This window comes from Electrophorus electricus, chromosome 11 (genome assembly GCF_041902795.1).
Source record: "Electrophorus electricus isolate QZ-2024a chromosome 11, ASM4190279v1, whole genome shotgun sequence".
Taxonomy (NCBI): domain Eukaryota; kingdom Metazoa; phylum Chordata; class Actinopteri; order Gymnotiformes; family Gymnotidae; genus Electrophorus; species Electrophorus electricus.
Window position 1 is genome coordinate 14,750,858 of NC_137507.1, and position 17,804 is coordinate 14,768,661.

The following is a 17,804-nucleotide window of genomic DNA, read 5'->3' on the forward strand; positions in this document are numbered from 1 at the left end:
AGGTATAAGTATCAAAATAATGTGTTAATATGCAATAAATCAAATATAAACAAAGTCTAAAAATCATGGAACTTTAATTGCAATTATTTTTGATACATAAATATATAAATGAAGATCGATAAGATCCTACAGTTTGCAAAATCCATTTAAAACCCATTTTTCTTATTTACTAAATACTTATGTCTTAATACTAAAGTCTTATTTCTTTTGTAAGATACACTGAGTTTTCTGATGCAGTCTTAGAAGATTTGTTCGATTAAAGGCTTTTCCACAGTCACATTTGAATGGCTTCTCCTTTGTGTGCACAAACATGTGCCTTTTCAAGTGGGTATTGCAAACAAAGGCCTTGCCACAATTGCTGCACACATATGGTCGCTCCCCTGTGTGTATCCGCATGTGGGCACTCAGGTAACACGCCTGCGTAAAGCTCTTAGAGCAAAGCTTACACTGGAAAGGCCTCTCTCCAGTGTGGTATCGCAAGTGCTTGCTCACCTCGCCGCTGCTCAAGAACGTCTTGCCACATTTGGGGCAACTGTATGGCCTTTCTCCTGTGTGGGTGCGATGGTGTCGGTCCAGTGCAGAGGCTTGTGAAAACATTTTGCCGCAGACCACACATGGAATGTTCGCTGGCTTCAAGTGCTTTAGTATGTGCCCACGGAGAGCATGCTGCGATTTGAAGCACTTCTTGCACTGAGGACATGCATGTGGCCTCTCGGTGCTATGGGATATCGAGTGCCTCTGCAGCTGTATGTTGCTGCTGAAACACTTCCCACACTCCTCGCAAAGGAACGGCTTATCCCCCGAATGAAGCTTCTCGTGGACGTTCAGGCCACTGCGCTGTTTGAACCTCTTAGTGCAATGGGAGCATTGGTAAGGTCGCTCATCACTATGCGTCCTTATGTGGGCAAATATAGCACCCAAGTCTACATGAGTCTTATCGCAATGGGAACACTGGTATGGCCCCTTGAACTCATGCACCTCAAGGTAGTGATGCTTTAAGGTCTCGAGCCGATCATAGGTCTCGGGGCACATAGTACAGGAATATTTGTGCTCTAACTCATGAACAACCTTGTGCTTTTCTAGCTCACTGGGGCTCTGGAAGTATTTCCCGCACTGGGAACACTGAAGGGGGTCTTCTCCCCAGTGCGTGTGTACGTGTATCCTGACATCAAGCAACGTCCTGAATAAGGAACCACATTTCACGCACTGGTAGCGTCGCTCATTGGTGCCACAAGTTCTCTTGTGCTTTTTCAGTGAACAATGGTCTTTATATTTCTTTCCACAACTATTGCAGGCAAGGAGCAGCTCGGGAGAGGCAGTCTCACTGGAGCCAGGTACACTATCCTCTTGATCTCCTCCATCAGCTCTCTTTGCATTATCTAAGGATGGTGTGTTGCAGAGTGACAGAACTGAAAGGACACAGACATCCTGCTTATTATTTGATGTTCCAGTCAAAGGTCTGCTGTACTCTTTTGAATGAAGCCCCATTGCATCTTTGTGCTCCTTTCTGCCCTCACAAACATCCTCATGTTTCTTCAGATTGTAGGAGTACCTGAAGCTGTGTCCACACTGAGAGCACTTATGAGGGTGGTCACCTGAAGGGGATCTCAGGTGCCTTCTTGTGTTTAAGACAACTGGGACAGAACTTGACCAGTGTGTGGGTTCTGTCGCATTAGTGTTGGGCCTGACTGAGGATTCAGCATGGCTGGGTGGAACCTGAGGTATGTCTTCTGAATCTGAGACAACAGCTACAACTGAGGTTAAAGAACTTGCAACCTCTGGTTTCTCACTGTCTGACTTATCAGAGGAATTGATAGAGTATGTCAGATTTGGAGGTATGGCTCCTGAGTTATCATGCATCACTTCCTCATCGTCTGCGACTGTGTCATGGTCTTCACACTGCTTTTGTTCATGTTTATTTAAGTCAGACTCTGGACACACAAGCCGGTGTGTACTCATACTTTCTAAATATTTATAGGTCTTACCACAGGGGCAGGAGTGGGGCATCCCTTTCAAGTGAGTCTTCATGTGACTTTTTAGGCTGCTGGTGTTTGACAGTGTCATTCCACACACATGACAAAACACATCTTGTTTACCTATAATTGGCTGCTTAGGAGAACAATTGACAGATGGTATAACGGTATTTTCATGACTTGAGGCAGGGATCGTTTCACTAGTATCCTCTGAGACTTCATCTGTGCTTCTATGGTCCAGCACTACATATTCCTGGTTCGCACAGGCATGTTGCTGATGTCTTCTCAGGTCAAAGGTGTACCTGAAGGTCTTCCCACAATACGAACATGTGAAGGGACGATCCGTCGTGTGCGATGCCTGATGCCTCCTCATATCTGCACTTCGAGTGAAAGTCTTTCCACATATGGGACATGTTCTACAGACAGGTACTCCTCTGTAGGATCTAATTTTAGTGGGGGGCTTGTCGTGGTTTCCAGAACAGAAAGAAGTACTGATGTCACACTGGGAGCTCTCCTTCTCTTCTCCAGGCTCACAAAGCCGTTTGTACTCTTCTGGGTGGTGGACAATGAGATGGTGGTGCAGCTGTATCTCCTCCTGGCCCTGGAACTCGCACAGGGAGCAGGCATACATCATAGAGGGCTCTTTCACCTCCGCGTCTAAGAGAAACACGAAGATTGCATTTGATACAGTATAGCAAAGTGGCCTTTTGTACAATGATCCTTCACTAAAATGGTCTGAATACAGTATCAGCAGCAGTGAGTGTTGGTGCAAGGTAGATGTTTCTATGATGGATGATGACTGTGAGAGGAGCCTCTTACATTTCATAGCCTAACTGTTACACAGCCTAACAGTAATACTAAATAATTATTTGCATACAGAAAACCTTATTCTTACATGTCTTCTTTAACTTTTGGATGACATTCCACACATTTTGGTTTTCTGAATGCCTAAAAAGAACAGAAAATCAGTCAATGTTCAATTCTGATCACAGCTCACTACTGAAATGTCAACTAAACAAAGACTCACGTATCCATCGATTCACAGGAGACTGCTGTGGTTCTCTCCTGCTGCTTTTTCCTGCATGGCGATTTGGTATTTTGATCATCCTTCCTTGGCTGACCTTGACCTTTTTTACGTTGTGGATTAAAAGGCTGTATATCAGTAATGTTAAGCCTATCTATCTTAACAAATGGTTGTAGGTAGGTAGTAACCAATCCAGACAGATCTCCTTCCTGTTGAGTATTGGCTGACTTGATATCTGCAATTGCTGAAGATGAGGCACACACCGACTTATTGCTACTGTTTTCCTGTGTTAATTCAATTTCTGGGCAGGTGGATTTGTTCTCTTTTGGCTGATCCACTGCCCTTCCATTGTCTTCCTCAGCAGCAGGGGTGTCTTCTGCACTTGCAGCCCCCTCAACAGTCACATCATGTTTGATTGGATCTTGCTTTTCAGACCTTTCGCCCAAAACAAAATCTATAGTCCTCAAATCCAAGGATTCTACCTCTTCATAACCAAGTTCAGTTGAAGTCTCAATGCCGCCATGATCAGGCCTTTGTAGATCATACTGTTTATTCTCACCAGTACCTAAACATTCTATACCATCAGGATTTTCCTCACATATGCTTGTCTCCAGGTTATCATTAATATATTGAGCAATTACCACTGATTCTACCTGTACTTCTTGGCAATATGAGGGGGGATAATCAATCACTGACTCTGACTGGGTATCTGTATGTGTCTGTTCCTCAGTAACGTTTTGTGCTAATAGAGGCTTGCCAAGACAAGAGAGTATGCAATCATCTGGTGTGATGGACCATAACTGTGTTTTTTCTGTAAAGGAAAAAATAATTAAGAAGGAAAAGGAGGAAAAAATTATTCAACCTTTTATCCATGCAAAATGTAATAATTTATATTTTAAATCATTTTATTATTAAGATTATATGATACACTGTAATAGTTAAAATCCATTAAGCTCATGAGGAAAGTGGTAAGTTAACCTTTAATTTCTACATTGGCTTCTCTTTGGCATCCAAATACATTTCTCAGCTGTTGTGGTTCAGAGAGAGAATGAACACATTCCTCCATAACTGTAGGGGCAGTGCTGAGCATGTGGGCAGTCTGGGGGAGGGGGGGGAGATAAGAAATGTGATTGGATGTTTCGCAAACAGTTGCAATTCCTACACATTATCTAATGTGAATCAACATACCCTTGAATTTTAGCTTACAGATCACACTAACTTCCTAGTCATTGTTTACTTTCAAATTCAACATTTCAAAATCAAATTGTGTCATCTTTCAAATATGTATGGCGTACATTGTATACAAAGTTTGGATCTGGGAACTCGTTGGGTAAAGAGGCTACAAATATGCATTTTGGTACTCTGATTTATTACTTCTGGAACACACTGTGCCTTACTAAAATTTATCATCAGAATATTCCTGTTACTAAACATAATACACCACCAGGATTTTCATGCTTAACTCTAACCAATCTAATCAATTTGACCTTCCTCTAATTATCCATGCAGAATAAAGGAATGAGATTGCTTGCAAACAAACAAAAAAACATTTAGTAACAAAACTTTGTTTTCTATTCTATATTCATACCTCTTCAAATGTAGGCTGTGGGACAACATTTTCCAGTCTAGAAAGGAACAGCCACATCAGCTTTTTCAGTGCGTTACTGAACTTCACACCATATTGCAAGGGAAAGACATCCTTTAGAAGGGAGAGAAATTTAATGAAATTAATTTGTTGGGAAAATGTATTGATTTCAGTACATCGCTCTCCTCTGAAGGAGAAACAACATCTCTTACAAATGTTCAAATGTAATGCAGCTCTGACCTTAAAGAAAATGCTTTTTTCAGCTGGGTCTTTCATTAAGATTTGCACCAGGGCTACAAAGTTTGTCCCAGATTCTTCAACTTGGGCATCAACTGACTGTAGCAGGCAAAGACAAAATGTAGAAAAACAAAGCTGCTCAAACATGTGTCACTGTTTATTACTGCATCACAAAAAAGTTGTTTCTTAATAGCTACAATGTAAGCTTACTTTATTCATTCTCTTTTCATTATTAAAACAAGACTACACCAATTAAGCGTCTTTTGCTTTCTGAATTTGAAACTTCCTTTCCTTTAAGAATACTTGTAGGTATGAAAATAAAGAACGCTAAATGCAGCCTAATTGATGGCTGGATGCATGATTGGGTGACTGACCTCCAGTTCATTGTGAAGTGCAAGAAGGGTCTGGATCCGCTTCAGATGGGGCTGCACTATATCTGGATCAGCTGGCCTCTCCATGCCACACAACTCCAGGACAAGCTGAAACAAGAGATGACTAATTTACAAATCATGCACAAAAAGGGGCCAATGTTGCCAAGAATCTCCAACTCAACTAACAGAAGTCAGTCACATTTGTCTTTCTGAACAACTTCGTTTACCCTTGCTCTGAGACCCATGGTCAGCTGAATCCTCTGTCGGTAGTTTAGTATATCCGGAACAGCATGGGCCATCCATGACACAAACTCCTCCAATATTCCGTAGTTTGGTACATCTTCCTGTTCGATCAACTTCCATATGGCTGCTGAAATTAGCCTCATGGGCGGAACCACGTAACGCAAAAACATCGCAGCGCCTACAAAAGTTGAACAATTTTGAACAGACACTATGAAAAACAGCTAACTACACAATGAACTGTATACAGGGATCACTCTGTAACCATTTTATAATGAACAACATAAATTATAATCAGACAAATGGGTGGAGCACAGATAATTAAAGATACAATGTTGTGTTGATTAGCTATCGTTAATCAACGAAGCGTCCAAAGCAAAGCTATGGACAGTTAGCCAGTTTAGCTATTCAGCTAAGAGTGTCAAAACCAATCATGGGAATGCCAACTAGCTGGTTAAAAAAGACTTTTACCATCTTCTGGAACTTGCATGTTGTGCTCTTTGTTGACTTAATCTTATTCTAGATTCAAAGTTCCCGCCAAATAAGTAAAATAAATAGTATTAATACATAATTATTCTTTACTGTGTTTTGTAACGATAGTCTCCGTTCTGTTACTTCGTCGTCTTCCATTTGGTGTGTGTGTTTTTTTTGGTTTTTTTTAACAACTAGTTTTATGTCGCCACCTGCAGTTCTGGCGCAAAATGGGAAACCGGCTTCATGGAATCGAGATAAAAACAAAAATGATAGTAATCATTAATTCATTCATCCATTTATTATTGCTATCTGAAAATAATATCAAGTGCTCCATCCCTGGAGGGTGCATGTTTCCTGCTCTAAAACCTGACACTACAAAACCATAAAACGTGCAACGTGGTTTAAGCCTCAGTGTAGAAGACGTTTCTAGTTAGAGGATTTTGTATTCTCAGTTGTCTTTATAGTACTTGACATCTACGAGATTAATCACTCAACAGTAAATAAAAGGAAAATACATTCACTATCCCCGTATTTACATTTTAGTCTTTCAATATTTCCGTTTTTGTGGTCCATTGAAAGCGCGTGCGCATTGGTCCACAACCAGCGAATCGCTCAAACATTGTAGTAGAAACCCAAACGAAATTTTTGGAAGAACATGATGGGTACAAGTTGTTTACTTTATCGAGTAGATACGTCTTATATAATGAACGTTTACATCTAGATTGTTTTTGTAAAATTAATGTTACGTTTATAGCGTTAGTTGTGTCAAGAGTGTGCTTACCCAGCTGTCTAATATAGGTTAGTTAGCTGGGAGGCTAATGTTTATCTAGGCTGTGTGCCTAGGCAACCTAGCTAGCTGGATACGCTTTTATAGAAGCTTATCTTGCTAGGCCAAAGTAGTTTTCGGCTATCTGCATGACTGTCGATATGGATGCAACTAAAGACATGTGGACCTTTTCATAGTAATGAATCTTAAAATATCAGTTAACATTTTCAGATTGTTTTAAACGTAGTTTTGGAGCCTTCGGAGATGTCATTTTACGTCTGTTACTTCAGTCTGCTATACACATGACCATGTCTTCCACCTTCCATAGGTTCTGTCCCTCCGATTTCTTCTCTGCGCTTGCTAGTTCCTCCTCTGCGTCTAATGTCTGCATTTATGTGGCAAATTGCTCAACATCAAAATGTGGAGCATTATGAAAAACTGGAAGAATTTGTTTCCTTGGTCACAAAGTTGGTCCCAGATGTCTTGACCAGCAGGCAGAAGGCTACACTAGTAATTGGACTGAGGGCAAAGGTGAGAAGAAGGGAAATAATTACAGGTGGCTGCAAAGGGAAGCATCATGTATATGATCGCAGAGAAATACATTGTATAAAAAAGGAAAAAAAGCATCAAAGGTTTAGTCTAATGCTGTGATCTCATCCCTCAGATGATTCTTGAGATGTGCCGTGGTGAACTACCTGCAGATCTTCAAACAGTGAAGTCACATGTATACAGGATTCAGTCCTCTCATTCTTCAAAGGTGCTAATGCTAATTCAAGGGGGGGGGGGGGGGGGGGGTTGTGTGTGTAAATAAATCACAATATTATTAAGGCATTTGGTCACATGTTAGATTGTGACAAGACTGACTTGTATCTTGTAGGACAGTATTGTGAACACTTCTTCCCCTTGGCTCTCTAGGTCAGTTATTCAGAAGTGGAGAACCTGCAGGTGAAGTTGCTGAAACTTGTGCTGGGTCTGCTGGAGGACCCTGGCAAAAAGCAGTACTTCTTTCAGGTCATTATGTCACACACATACACCTTATGAACATATTGTTTAATCCAGGAGTCAATTCAGTCCATTATTATTAAATATCAGTTACATCCGGTACTACAATTACCAGACTAACCAAACTCTAAATACAGATAGGTAGCATTGTGTTGGCTGCACATATTTTTTGTGTTAAATTGTGTGACCAAGTTAACATTTTCAGTAAATGATGGCATAGGTGTAGATTTAAGGGTGTGTGTGTGTGTGTGTGTAAATTGTTAGCATGAAATCAGTTTACTCTGAAATAAGCATAATATTTTTGAGATGCAGGAAGTGTACCCACTCGAGTATGGTCCTGACTTTGACAAAGCACTGCAAGTCTTGGTTGGCCATTTCCTCTCCAGACTGGAACAGCTGCTGCCAGTACCAAACTTCAAACAGGTATTGTCATGCACACCTGTAGCAAAATGCATTATTGCAGGGTCTCCCTCATAATCTTCCCAGAGTTTGTGTATATAATGAATAATTGCTTCCATATTTCAAATGATTGAAACATGATTTGTAATTTGCTTTCAGACTTCATCTGTACTTAGTTCCTGTTATTGGGAGTGGAGTGATTGTGTAGAGTCTGTTTGTAGAACAGAGAGTTTGCTACCCTTGATGCAGACTGGCTTTTGTGGGACATTGGGAGATAATGGTAAGGTTTATATAACCTCAGGATTATTTACATCCCCAACATTGAAATTTTCAGTGTTTCTGCTTTAATGTCATGGGTTAATTGGTTTCTGTTTTGTGTGTGTGTGTGTGTGTGTGTGTGTGTGTGTTTCATGTAAGCTCTCCCATCAATAGTAGAGGACAGAATCATCTCCTCACTTTCCCTCCCTCCCTTAACTAATGTGTTTACATCCAGCCAAAGTACTGATCAGTCGCAACCTTCCCTGAGTTCTCTGAGTCCTTCCCAGAGTACTCAGGATGCAGACCATGAGCGTGAACAGGAAGTAGGATTCAATTTAAATCTTGCTAGAACTGCAACGATAGAATATCCAAAGGACCACCAGAGTCCAACATCCAATGATGGAGCAACAGATGAAGCTGCAGAGAGGCAGAGGTTTGAAAGAGAGATCAAAGAGGCTATTAAGCATTTAGAAAAGGAGAGTGAATTGTCAGCTCAGACGGCTGCATCTTTGCCAAGCAATGAGATGACAGGAGTCAAAACACCTGGGGAATCAGTAAGTGGTGTTTCTGAGTCTGCTGCTGCAGTACTGCTTATTACAGTTAAAAAACCCCAAGTTCTGATTCCCAGAATTGCACTTACAAAGACTGACTTACCACTGGAGGTTTCACACTCTGTAGCAACCAAAAGTAGCCAAGAAGGACACAGAAACTCAAGCAAACCACAGCAGTAAGTCTATAAAAGCCTTTTACCGGTATTAGTTATGTGTTTTAATGTTTAAATAAAAAACCCTAGCTAATGTCATTTTTGTCATGTCCAACAGGAATGTCGCAGCTCCATCAGACCTATCCTCATCAGATAAGGAAATTCAGAAAAGTAGGATATACTTTTTTTTTTTTCATTGATTGATGGATGGATGGCTTGATTGAGTTATTGATTCATTAATTCCTAAATGTCTTAAATTCATTTATTCATTTTTGTGCAAGCTACATCCCAGGGTTCAAGGTTTGCCCTGGAATGTGGTTAATAATAAGGCTTCCTCGTTAGTTTCTGTTTTTACCTTTGTACATATTTACTGGCACAGGAAATCATAACTGACAAATAATTTAGAGGTAATCCAAGAAGCGTGAGTATTGAAATAGTTTATTTTGAGTGGAAAAGACAATATTTGGTCATAAAGGATTTTAGGAAGCTTTCTCACTTTTTTTTTTTCTTTTCCTTACAGATGTGACATCTGAGTCATGTGGATATCCCCAGAGTCCCAGTAATCCTTTGTCAGTTGACTCCTCTGCAAAAATTCCTTGGAAAGGTTCTTACCTACTTGGCAGGGCCTTGTATAAGTGTCTTAAATGTGACAAGCGTTTTGTGTATCGCTCAGTGCTTCTCAAACACCAGCAGAGTGCCAGCTGCGTGGCCACACCCAAGTGCTGCGAGTGTGGACAGGTGTTCAAGGAGTCCAGACTCCTGGCTGTCCACCGGCAGAAGTGCTGCAGGTTGAGGACTTACAAGTGTATCAAGTGTGGAGCAGCCTTTAAGTCACTCTCTAACTGGTACACCCATCAGAGGACCCACAAGGTGTTGTGCATGTACAAATGCCCCGAATGCAGGAAGCCTTTCCAGAGTCTAACAAGCCTACTCGCTCACAGGCGCGAGCACATGACTCCTTTGGTGAATGGCGTCTACCCCTGTGACAATTGTGAGCTGACCTTTGGGTCGTACCGGGCTAGGGTGATACACCAGAGGAAGCACGAGGCTAAGCTCCCGCGGCCACCGCAGCAGGAGCGAGAGCCGGGGAAATGCCGCTTCTGTGGAGAGATGTTCGCTGTCCTCAGCGACCTAAGGGTGCACCTGAAAACACACCCCGAGTACCGGCCGCACCAGTGCGATCATTGCGGCAAGTGCTTTGTGCTGCGCAGCAGTCTGCTGGCGCACCTCGCCAACCACACAGGTGAGAAGCCGCTCCTCTGCACCCAGTGCGGCAAGCGCTTCTTCGGTAAGGTGCAGCTCAAGTCACACATGCGCTGCCACACAGGCGAGCGGCCGCACATGTGCCCGCATTGTGGCAAGTGCTTCTCGCTGCTGGGTAACCTGAATATTCATGTGCGGATCCACACGGGGGAGAAACCCTACGTCTGCCACCAGTGCGGCAAGGGCTTCATCTCGGCTGGAGACCTGCAGGTGCACCAACGTAGCCACACGGGTGAGAAGCCGTACCATTGCAGCATCTGTGACAAGAGATTCGTGGTCTCCAGCCACCTGACGGCGCATAAGCGCGTCCACACAGGCGAGCGGCCGTTCTCCTGCGCCCAGTGCGGGAAGACCTTCGGGCGGAGGTACGACTGGAATAAGCACATGTACACGCACTCGGGGATGAAGCCGTTCCCCTGCACTCTTTGCCAGAAGAGCTACACACGTCGCACACACTTGACCAGACACATGCAGAGCCATGATGCTGGCCACTAGCAGTATCAATGGGAATAATTCATTGGGAGTGCAAGGTGTACATACTTCAGTTCTGGACATGGCTCATATGTTGTGTTAACCAAATGCAAATGGTTATATGATTAACCAGTAAATGTTGGCCATATATTTTGAGAATATCGTGATCATATAGGTATGGCGAATATATCATATCTCAACATGTTTGTTAGTCTTGGTAAGCAACAAAAATTAATATTGAAAATGCCTCAAAGTTGATGCAATTAGTGCCTCTTACAGGGTTTTGAAGATATCCTATAACCACTTTTACCAGGACAAACTATTTCTTGGATATGACTTGGATCACTGAAATTAAATTTGTCTCTGGTTGTGGGAAATGAGAGCACGGAGTGTAAATGTAGCAATTTTTGTGCTAGTAAATAGAGTTCACTGTGAAAGCCGCTATCCAAATTCACTCAGATGGTAATTAAATGTCATGAAAAAGTATTGTAAGTTTAGAAACCAGTGTATACTTCACTGCTCTCCAAAGGCATCTTGAAAAAGGTCTAAGACTTGTTGAAATAGCATCCATCAACATCTTAAATTATGCTTGAAATTCTTTTTCTAAGATTAAGATTTCTAAGATTACTGGATTCTGTGTCGTCAATGAGACTTGCATGTGTGCATAATCACAAGTGATCATTCAAGACCCCCACTCTTAAGACTTGCTGGTACCACTCGGTGCTGAGGACCTGTCCCTGAAAAAAAACCCAAGTATAATTACAGTTGACAAATCAGAAATCATGGTTATTCAAAGCTCTTGCAAAAGTGTAAAGAAAATGTCAAATTCAAGTTCTCTTTCTTCAAGTGGATGAAGCGTCAGGTGCCAGAGGTGAGCCAAGCACACTGACATCTGTTACAAATCTGAAGCTGTAAAATGTCTGAAGCAGTGGGCTCAGAGTGGTTCTGATACCCACATGTATTTCTGAGCTATGTTCAGCAACACTTAATTTTTGTTACTTGTACATACTTTAGTGGCATTTAGAAAAGGGGACTGTGATGTGGTTAGAAATGTATCATGTATTATATGGATCTACAAGAATCGTTTGCATCTCTTGCTGGAACATTTATTATTGACCCAGAGTTAACTTCCTGGCAGAGATACACAGTTACTTTGCTATAAAATGTCTAAGGACTTTAAAGTATCTTACCAAATGCTTAATCGTAAAACTATGCTTTCCACAGCACTTTTGAACTAAAATGTGCCAGTATAATCTCATGTCCACCAGCATCCACTTAGTTTCATATCTGTACAATTCTCATTCTTGACAGTGTTGGAAACTCACCCCAAGTTTTTCTGGGGAATAAAATGTTAAACATTTTTGCTAGCAAAATTAAATAAGACACATGGGAATGTTCCCCACACTTCAAATTACAGTAGTTTTTTGGGGGGTTATTTAAATATTCATCAGAATAATGTGTATAAAGCAATCCAACCTTCTGGGACAGGTGTCTGATGTTGTCCGATGTCCCAGTTCTATGAATGTCAATCCTGTGTCTTTTGTACTTTAAGATTGTTTTTCTCCTTCCCTAATGCACTTGTTTGCAGTCATCAAGTATCAAGGCCTTCCTGAACTGAATTAAACTAGTGCAGGGAAAATACAACCATGTCAGAGTTACAACGAATGCGAAGCACTGCTCCAGCTCAGTAGATGGCAGTAAAGTTTAGTAAGTTGGTGTGGTAACGAGTAGAAACAAAAAAGAGTTTAGGTGGTGGTTTCTGGCTACCCGATCTCTCTCCATATCGAGAGCTAGCTAAAGTTTCCAGACATACATAAGCAATGAATATGGGTATGCGCCTAAAACATTAAAATCATAACTATACTGTTATTCTTTCCTATGCTACCTGTGCACTTAAAACGAACTACAGTAGCTGGCTAACACTAACATAGTTACAGCCATGATTGGGTATTTACTTAGCTAGCTAGCGGTTAGCTAAGTTAATGCGGATTATTCCAAAATATTACATTAGATACAACTTAACGGCGTGGGGATTTTGTGACATCAAATAAATAACCTAAAGGAATGTCCTACTTCAGTAGCTTTACAAAGGTTTTTAAATGTAGCTCTCATTTTATAATGCCTGACTCAATTGAAGTCTCCTATGTTAATACAGGTTCCGTTCTCCCGCTGTCTTCATTGCGCCTGCTGGTACCGCCACTCCGTCTGATGTCTGCCTTCATGTGGCAAGCTGTCCAGCAACAAAAAGTGGAGCATTTTAAAAAACTTGAAGAGTACGTTCAACTCATAACAAAGATGGTTCCAGAGATTCTGACCAACAGGCAAAAGACTACACTAATTATGGGTCTGAGAGCAAAGGTGAGATTCAGGGACTAATTAAATCTTAAAATAAAAGTTATGATGTCAGAAAATGTCCTGTATATACACGTTATTTTTATTTGACTGCTTTCACTCTTGTTACAGATGATACTTGAAATGTGCAAACATGAAGTGTCAACCGACTTAAAGGCATGTGTGCACACACCTGAGTCCTCCAATGGGGTGAGAATTGTTTCCTGTTATATCTTTATTTCTCTCAGGCATATTCTCCAATTTGCTTTAGGCCTTATATCCTCCAGTTTGGTTAAACATGATGAGGTTTTTTTTTTTTTTTTTTTTTTTTTAAAGGTCTTATGGTTTATTTGTATACACTCAGTAGTCACTTTTATCAGGTACACCCACTTGACAGACATTCGTTTTGAACAGTTGTACACACGGACTTGGTTGTCTGTAGCATGACACTTGTAAACATTTTGTGTTTATTAGCTAATTTCCATGCACATTTGATGTATAACCTACTGTACGTAATGGCAGTGTTTACAGTTAAAGAGAATGAAACATGTCTGTCTGTTTTTATTCAGACTACTGGTTCAGAGATGGAGGCTTTACAGGGCAAATTGCTGAAGCTTGTTTTAAGCCTCCTTGAGGACCCAGTCAAAAAGAGGCACTTCTTTCAGGTATGACCTTAGTAGATGTTACTACACTGATCTCAGTGTTATGCTGTGTTATCTGGTTGAGTTCTGAAGCCTGATTTATACTTTAGAATTGCTCATTTATACGGAAGAAATGTGATGGGCCAACATTCATAATTCTGTGAGGGGTCATACATCGGTAGACCAGAGTATTGTTATTTTGTTGTGCTCTGTCACACTGTACCCCCAAGGAGGTATTCCCAATTGAGTATGGTCCTGACTTTGACAAAGCACTGCAAGTCTTGGTTGGCCATTTCCTTTCCAGACTGGAACAGCTGTTGCCAGTTCCAAACTTCAAACAGGTATTCTAGTTCATTTTTATATTCTGCACCATATCTGTGTAAATCCCAAAGTCTGTTTACTGGACTTACTTTTCTGTTTTTAATTAATACTATCTGGTTTAGGATTTAAAGATTAGTTTGCATGCATCTATGGTCCATTATATCAAGATCCCCTACATTTTAGTCACACACACATCTTTGGAAAGTCTTGTCTTTAATTGCTGAAAAAGAATCAGAATCATGCTTTATTGGCAAAGTATGGTCACACATAAAAGGAATTTGTTCTTGGTTACAGCACAGTTGTTTGTACACAGTACAACAAGATATTTCCAACAAACACACACACAGTCACACTTGTGAATGTTACATATGCATCAGTTTTTAAGAGTGCTGAATGCAGTGGCTGGGAGATGCAGTGTTTTTAATTGTTTTAAACTAGATGTTCTTAACTGGATTTCTGTGAATTTTCTGCATGTAAACCTGTATACCACGTGCATTGTTTAAGTTAGATTCACCAGATGGGTTTGCTAAGAAGAAATGTAAATTGGGAAGATAATATTTCTTATCTGTAAGGGGACCTACTTGTTTTTGTCTTAAAGGTTTCTATATGGCTACATACCGAATCAACTGATTGGGAAGATATGTTCCAGTATAATTGGGATCACAACTGCTTGATGCCCTTGTTCCAAAGTGACTATCAAGGAACCTTGGAGAGAAGTGGTAGGCCATTAAAACAAAGTCTGATACAAAGTGACACATGTAGAAGAAATTATTTTTAAAGATTTACACTGTTGAATATATTTTGTTAACAGGCCTCCCATCCATAGAGGAGGACAGAATAATCTCTTCCTTGTCTCTTGCTCCTTTGAGTGCTCAAATCTTCCTCAGTGAGAGTAAGGCTGATGAACCTTCCCTTTGTGTTGGGAGATCATGCCTGAGAAACCAAGATGTAAGCCAGGAGAGTGAGAGAGCTGCTCAACCCCTCCATAGCTTTACTTTGAACCAGGCAGAGGTCTGCAGTAAGACTGCGGACGTTGAAGAATATGACTCGCCAAAATGCAGCACAGATGAAGAATTAAATGGGAATTTAAATGAGAAAGGCTTTAAAGAAAGTAATTTCTGTGAAACCAAAGTGGAGATAATACAGGCCTCTCAAAGTGAGGGTGAAACATTAACAGATAGGCTTGAAGAAAGACTTGATCCAAGCACAGTGATGATCTTGAATTCAGATACAAAGAACATTAATGAAAGAGGTGATAAAACGGCCGATGAAGTGACCAGTGCACATGTGGCTAGCACTGGGCAACTGCTTAAAGTCGTGGTACCGAGGGAATGCCTACCAATAGTTAAACAGATCTGCCTCCCTTCAGTCTTGCTCACACGCTGCACAAGCAATAAACCTATACCACTTAGGTGAGTCTACAAAAATATATTGTGCATTGTAGAACTTTTATTGAAACAGATGGATTTCGGCTTTCACTAAAGACCTGCATCGTAATACAGTAATTGTTTTGACAGAACTGTTCCTGATGATTTAAGCTCAAACTCCATGATCAATTCAAGCATTTCAGGTAAAAAAAAAAAAATACACACTTAAATAGTTTTTGTTTGACTTTCTGGATTTACATTCTTCTCTTGTTCTGTCCATTATAGGAAATGGTTGTAAACATATAGCACTAAGTGCACTAGAGAGGAGGCTACACGAATGTTCTCAGTGTGGGATGTCTTTTAGCTATCCAGGAGAGCTGAGGGCACACAAGGAAAAACACACTGTCAGGGGCCCTTACAAATGCCTGGCCTGTAAAATGAACTTTAAAACACATTTCCAGGCTTCTATGCACCAACGTCAGTGGCACAGCGAGATAAATTACTCTTGCCCAAGCTGTGACAAGAGTTTTAATTCTATGAGAGCATGGACAAGACATCGCAGAGAACACCAAGAGAAAACGGTTTATCGGTGTACTGACTGCGGGAAGGAATGTACAAGCCTGACATCTCTAGTGATCCATTCTAAGCTCCATAACCACTTGATGTCTGGGAGTCTGCCCAGTCAAATGTACAGATGTACTGTCTGTGCCACCACATTCTCGGAGATTACAAATTTCACCAGCCACATGAAAACTCACCAGGGCAGTAGCCAGGAAGCCTGCACCGATCTGGCCCAGGGTGCACCTCCTGCCAAGCGTCCATCGGGGGAGTGCCGCTTCTGCGGCCAGATGTTTTCAGAAATTGAGCTGCGCAGCCACCTGAAGACCCATCCAGAGTTCCGGCCTCACCAGTGTGACCATTGCGGGAAGTGCTTGGCCAGTCTGCATGGCCTGTTGGCCCACATTTCCAATCACACGGGCGACAAGCCCCATGTTTGCGTGAGCTGTGGCAAGAGGTTCTTCAGCCAGTCGCAGCTTAAGTCGCATTCGAAGGAGCGGCGGTTCTGCTGTTCCTACTGCGGCAAGTGCTTCCTTTCCGCCGGCAACCTCAACATCCATGTGCGGATGCACACTGGAGAGAAGCCGTATGTGTGCACTGAGTGCGGGAAGGCTTTCAAGTCCGCCGGCTGCCTGCAGGTTCACCGCCGCTGCCATACTGGAGAAAAGCCGTATCAATGCACGGTGTGTGGGAGAGGCTTCACCGTGTCGAGTCACCGCACAGTTCACATGAGGGCGCACACTGGCCTTCGGCCCTTTGCCTGTAATATCTGTGGGAAGACGTTTGTGAGGAGAAGTTGCTGGAATGAACACTTGTACAGGCACTCTGGCATAAGACCGTTTACATGCTCCGTCTGTTCGAGGAGCTTTATTCGCCGCACCCAGTTGAAAAGACACATGCAGAGCCACAGTGGTGACCAAAGTGATGGAGTTATTTAGCACCCAAAAAAGACCAATGAAAGTGAATATTATACTGTAAACAATTGTCTTACTGAGAGTTTCTTTGTACTGGTAGTCCTTGACTTGAAGTTTAACTCAACATATTCATGTAGCTGTTGCAGTTGTTGCCTGTTATCATTTGTTGTACAATTTGCCATGACGTCAAAACGTCATAAACATTGACTGACTTCATTCAGTTCTGCCTGTTTATTAGAATGGTTGCATCAGGTTGGCTGTACCGTAGCATGGACCTTTAGATCTCACAGTTATTTAGAATAGTCTGTTTTATATTTATCTCTGATGTGCTTGTTTTTAAGTCACCAAGATGAATGCTTCAGAACTAAGATGCTCTCCTGTTAGGCCTTACTGAGACACTGTTTATTTAAACTACCTTGTCTGAAGTTATATTCACTGATGAAAGTATTTTTGGTATGTCATACTAACAAAATTGGATTTGTAAATGTATATTGAAAACGTAACTTAAAGACGTAGGAATAGAAGGAACCAGTTGTTTTCTTTTAAAATGGGTCTGGCCTAATTTCTTATTCTGGCTTTTCATTAATGAGAGTGCAAATCAGTCGCCCCAGGGAACACCTACGCGTCAGCAAAAAATAACAAAATACAATTTTGTGGTTCATATGTTCAGTTAATGCCTTTCTGGGATGATACAAGTGAAAACTACCGCAGGGTGTTTAGAAACAGACCAAAAAACCCCATGAAGATTAAAGCTGAAATAATTCGTTCCTGGTTTTTTGTCCTGATGTCATTTCAAAACAATAATATATTTTAAAGTGAATGCTGAAATACTGTTTGATTCCCTTTGCCTTTATTATCAGCATGTCCAGTGGTACACCTTACTCAATATTCTTTAAAACCAGACTT

General features: G+C 41.4%; 2 protein-coding genes across 3 annotated transcripts; one reads left to right on the plus strand and one right to left on the minus strand.

The window, feature by feature from the left end:
* Positions 1 to 63: 63 nt before the first annotated feature.
* On the minus strand, positions 64 to 6,547 carry LOC113573536 (uncharacterized). Of its 2 annotated transcripts, none has more exons than XM_081723135.1 (9): positions 6,013 to 6,547; positions 5,418 to 5,611; positions 5,194 to 5,298; positions 4,823 to 4,918; positions 4,586 to 4,696; positions 3,976 to 4,096; positions 3,001 to 3,808; positions 2,869 to 2,921; positions 64 to 2,630 (listed from the first exon to the last, which is right to left on the minus strand). In XM_081723135.1, the coding sequence occupies exons 2-9, from the start codon at positions 5,601 to 5,603 to the stop codon at positions 199 to 201; spliced, it is 3,912 nt and encodes a 1,303-aa protein (XP_081579261.1). In that variant the 5' UTR covers positions 5,604 to 5,611; positions 6,013 to 6,547; the 3' UTR covers positions 64 to 198. The 2 variants fall into 2 exon arrangements, with proteins under 2 accessions (XP_081579261.1, XP_026859656.3); XM_027003855.3 differs by having other exon boundaries at positions 5,902 to 6,546.
* A 25-nt stretch (positions 6,548 to 6,572) lies between these two features.
* On the plus strand, positions 6,573 to 17,726 carry LOC113573537 (uncharacterized). The gene is made up of 17 exons (XM_035528474.2): positions 6,573 to 6,866; positions 6,999 to 7,201; positions 7,335 to 7,427; positions 7,586 to 7,681; positions 7,985 to 8,095; positions 8,231 to 8,351; positions 8,489 to 9,056; positions 9,151 to 9,203; positions 9,553 to 10,782; positions 12,922 to 13,124; positions 13,230 to 13,307; positions 13,667 to 13,762; positions 13,969 to 14,079; positions 14,658 to 14,778; positions 14,871 to 15,471; positions 15,577 to 15,629; positions 15,712 to 17,726. Exons 1-17 carry the CDS (start codon positions 6,836 to 6,838, stop codon positions 16,920 to 16,922), a joined length of 4,980 nt encoding a protein of 1,659 aa, XP_035384367.2. The 5' UTR covers positions 6,573 to 6,835; the 3' UTR covers positions 16,923 to 17,726.
* The last annotated feature ends 78 nt before the right edge of the window (positions 17,727 to 17,804 follow it).

Bases quoted from the DNA above. Each gene is read 5' to 3' on its own strand.
- LOC113573536 (XM_027003855.3), bottom strand. The intron at 5,299-5,417 runs GTAAACGAAGTT...CTCTTGTTTCAG, and splicing joins CCATGGGTCTCAGAGCAAGG to CTTGTCCTGGAGTTGTGTGG. The intron at 4,097-4,585 runs GTATGAATATAG...CCCCTCCCCCAG, and splicing joins CACAGCCTACATTTGAAGAG to ACTGCCCACATGCTCAGCAC.
- LOC113573537 (XM_035528474.2), top strand. From the start codon at position 6,836: ATGCAACTAAAGACATGTGGACCTTTTCATA. The intron at 9,057-9,150 runs GTAAGTCTATAA...CATGTCCAACAG, and splicing joins AACTCAAGCAAACCACAGCA to GAATGTCGCAGCTCCATCAG. The intron at 14,779-14,870 runs GTAGGCCATTAA...TTTTGTTAACAG, and splicing joins AGGAACCTTGGAGAGAAGTG to GCCTCCCATCCATAGAGGAG.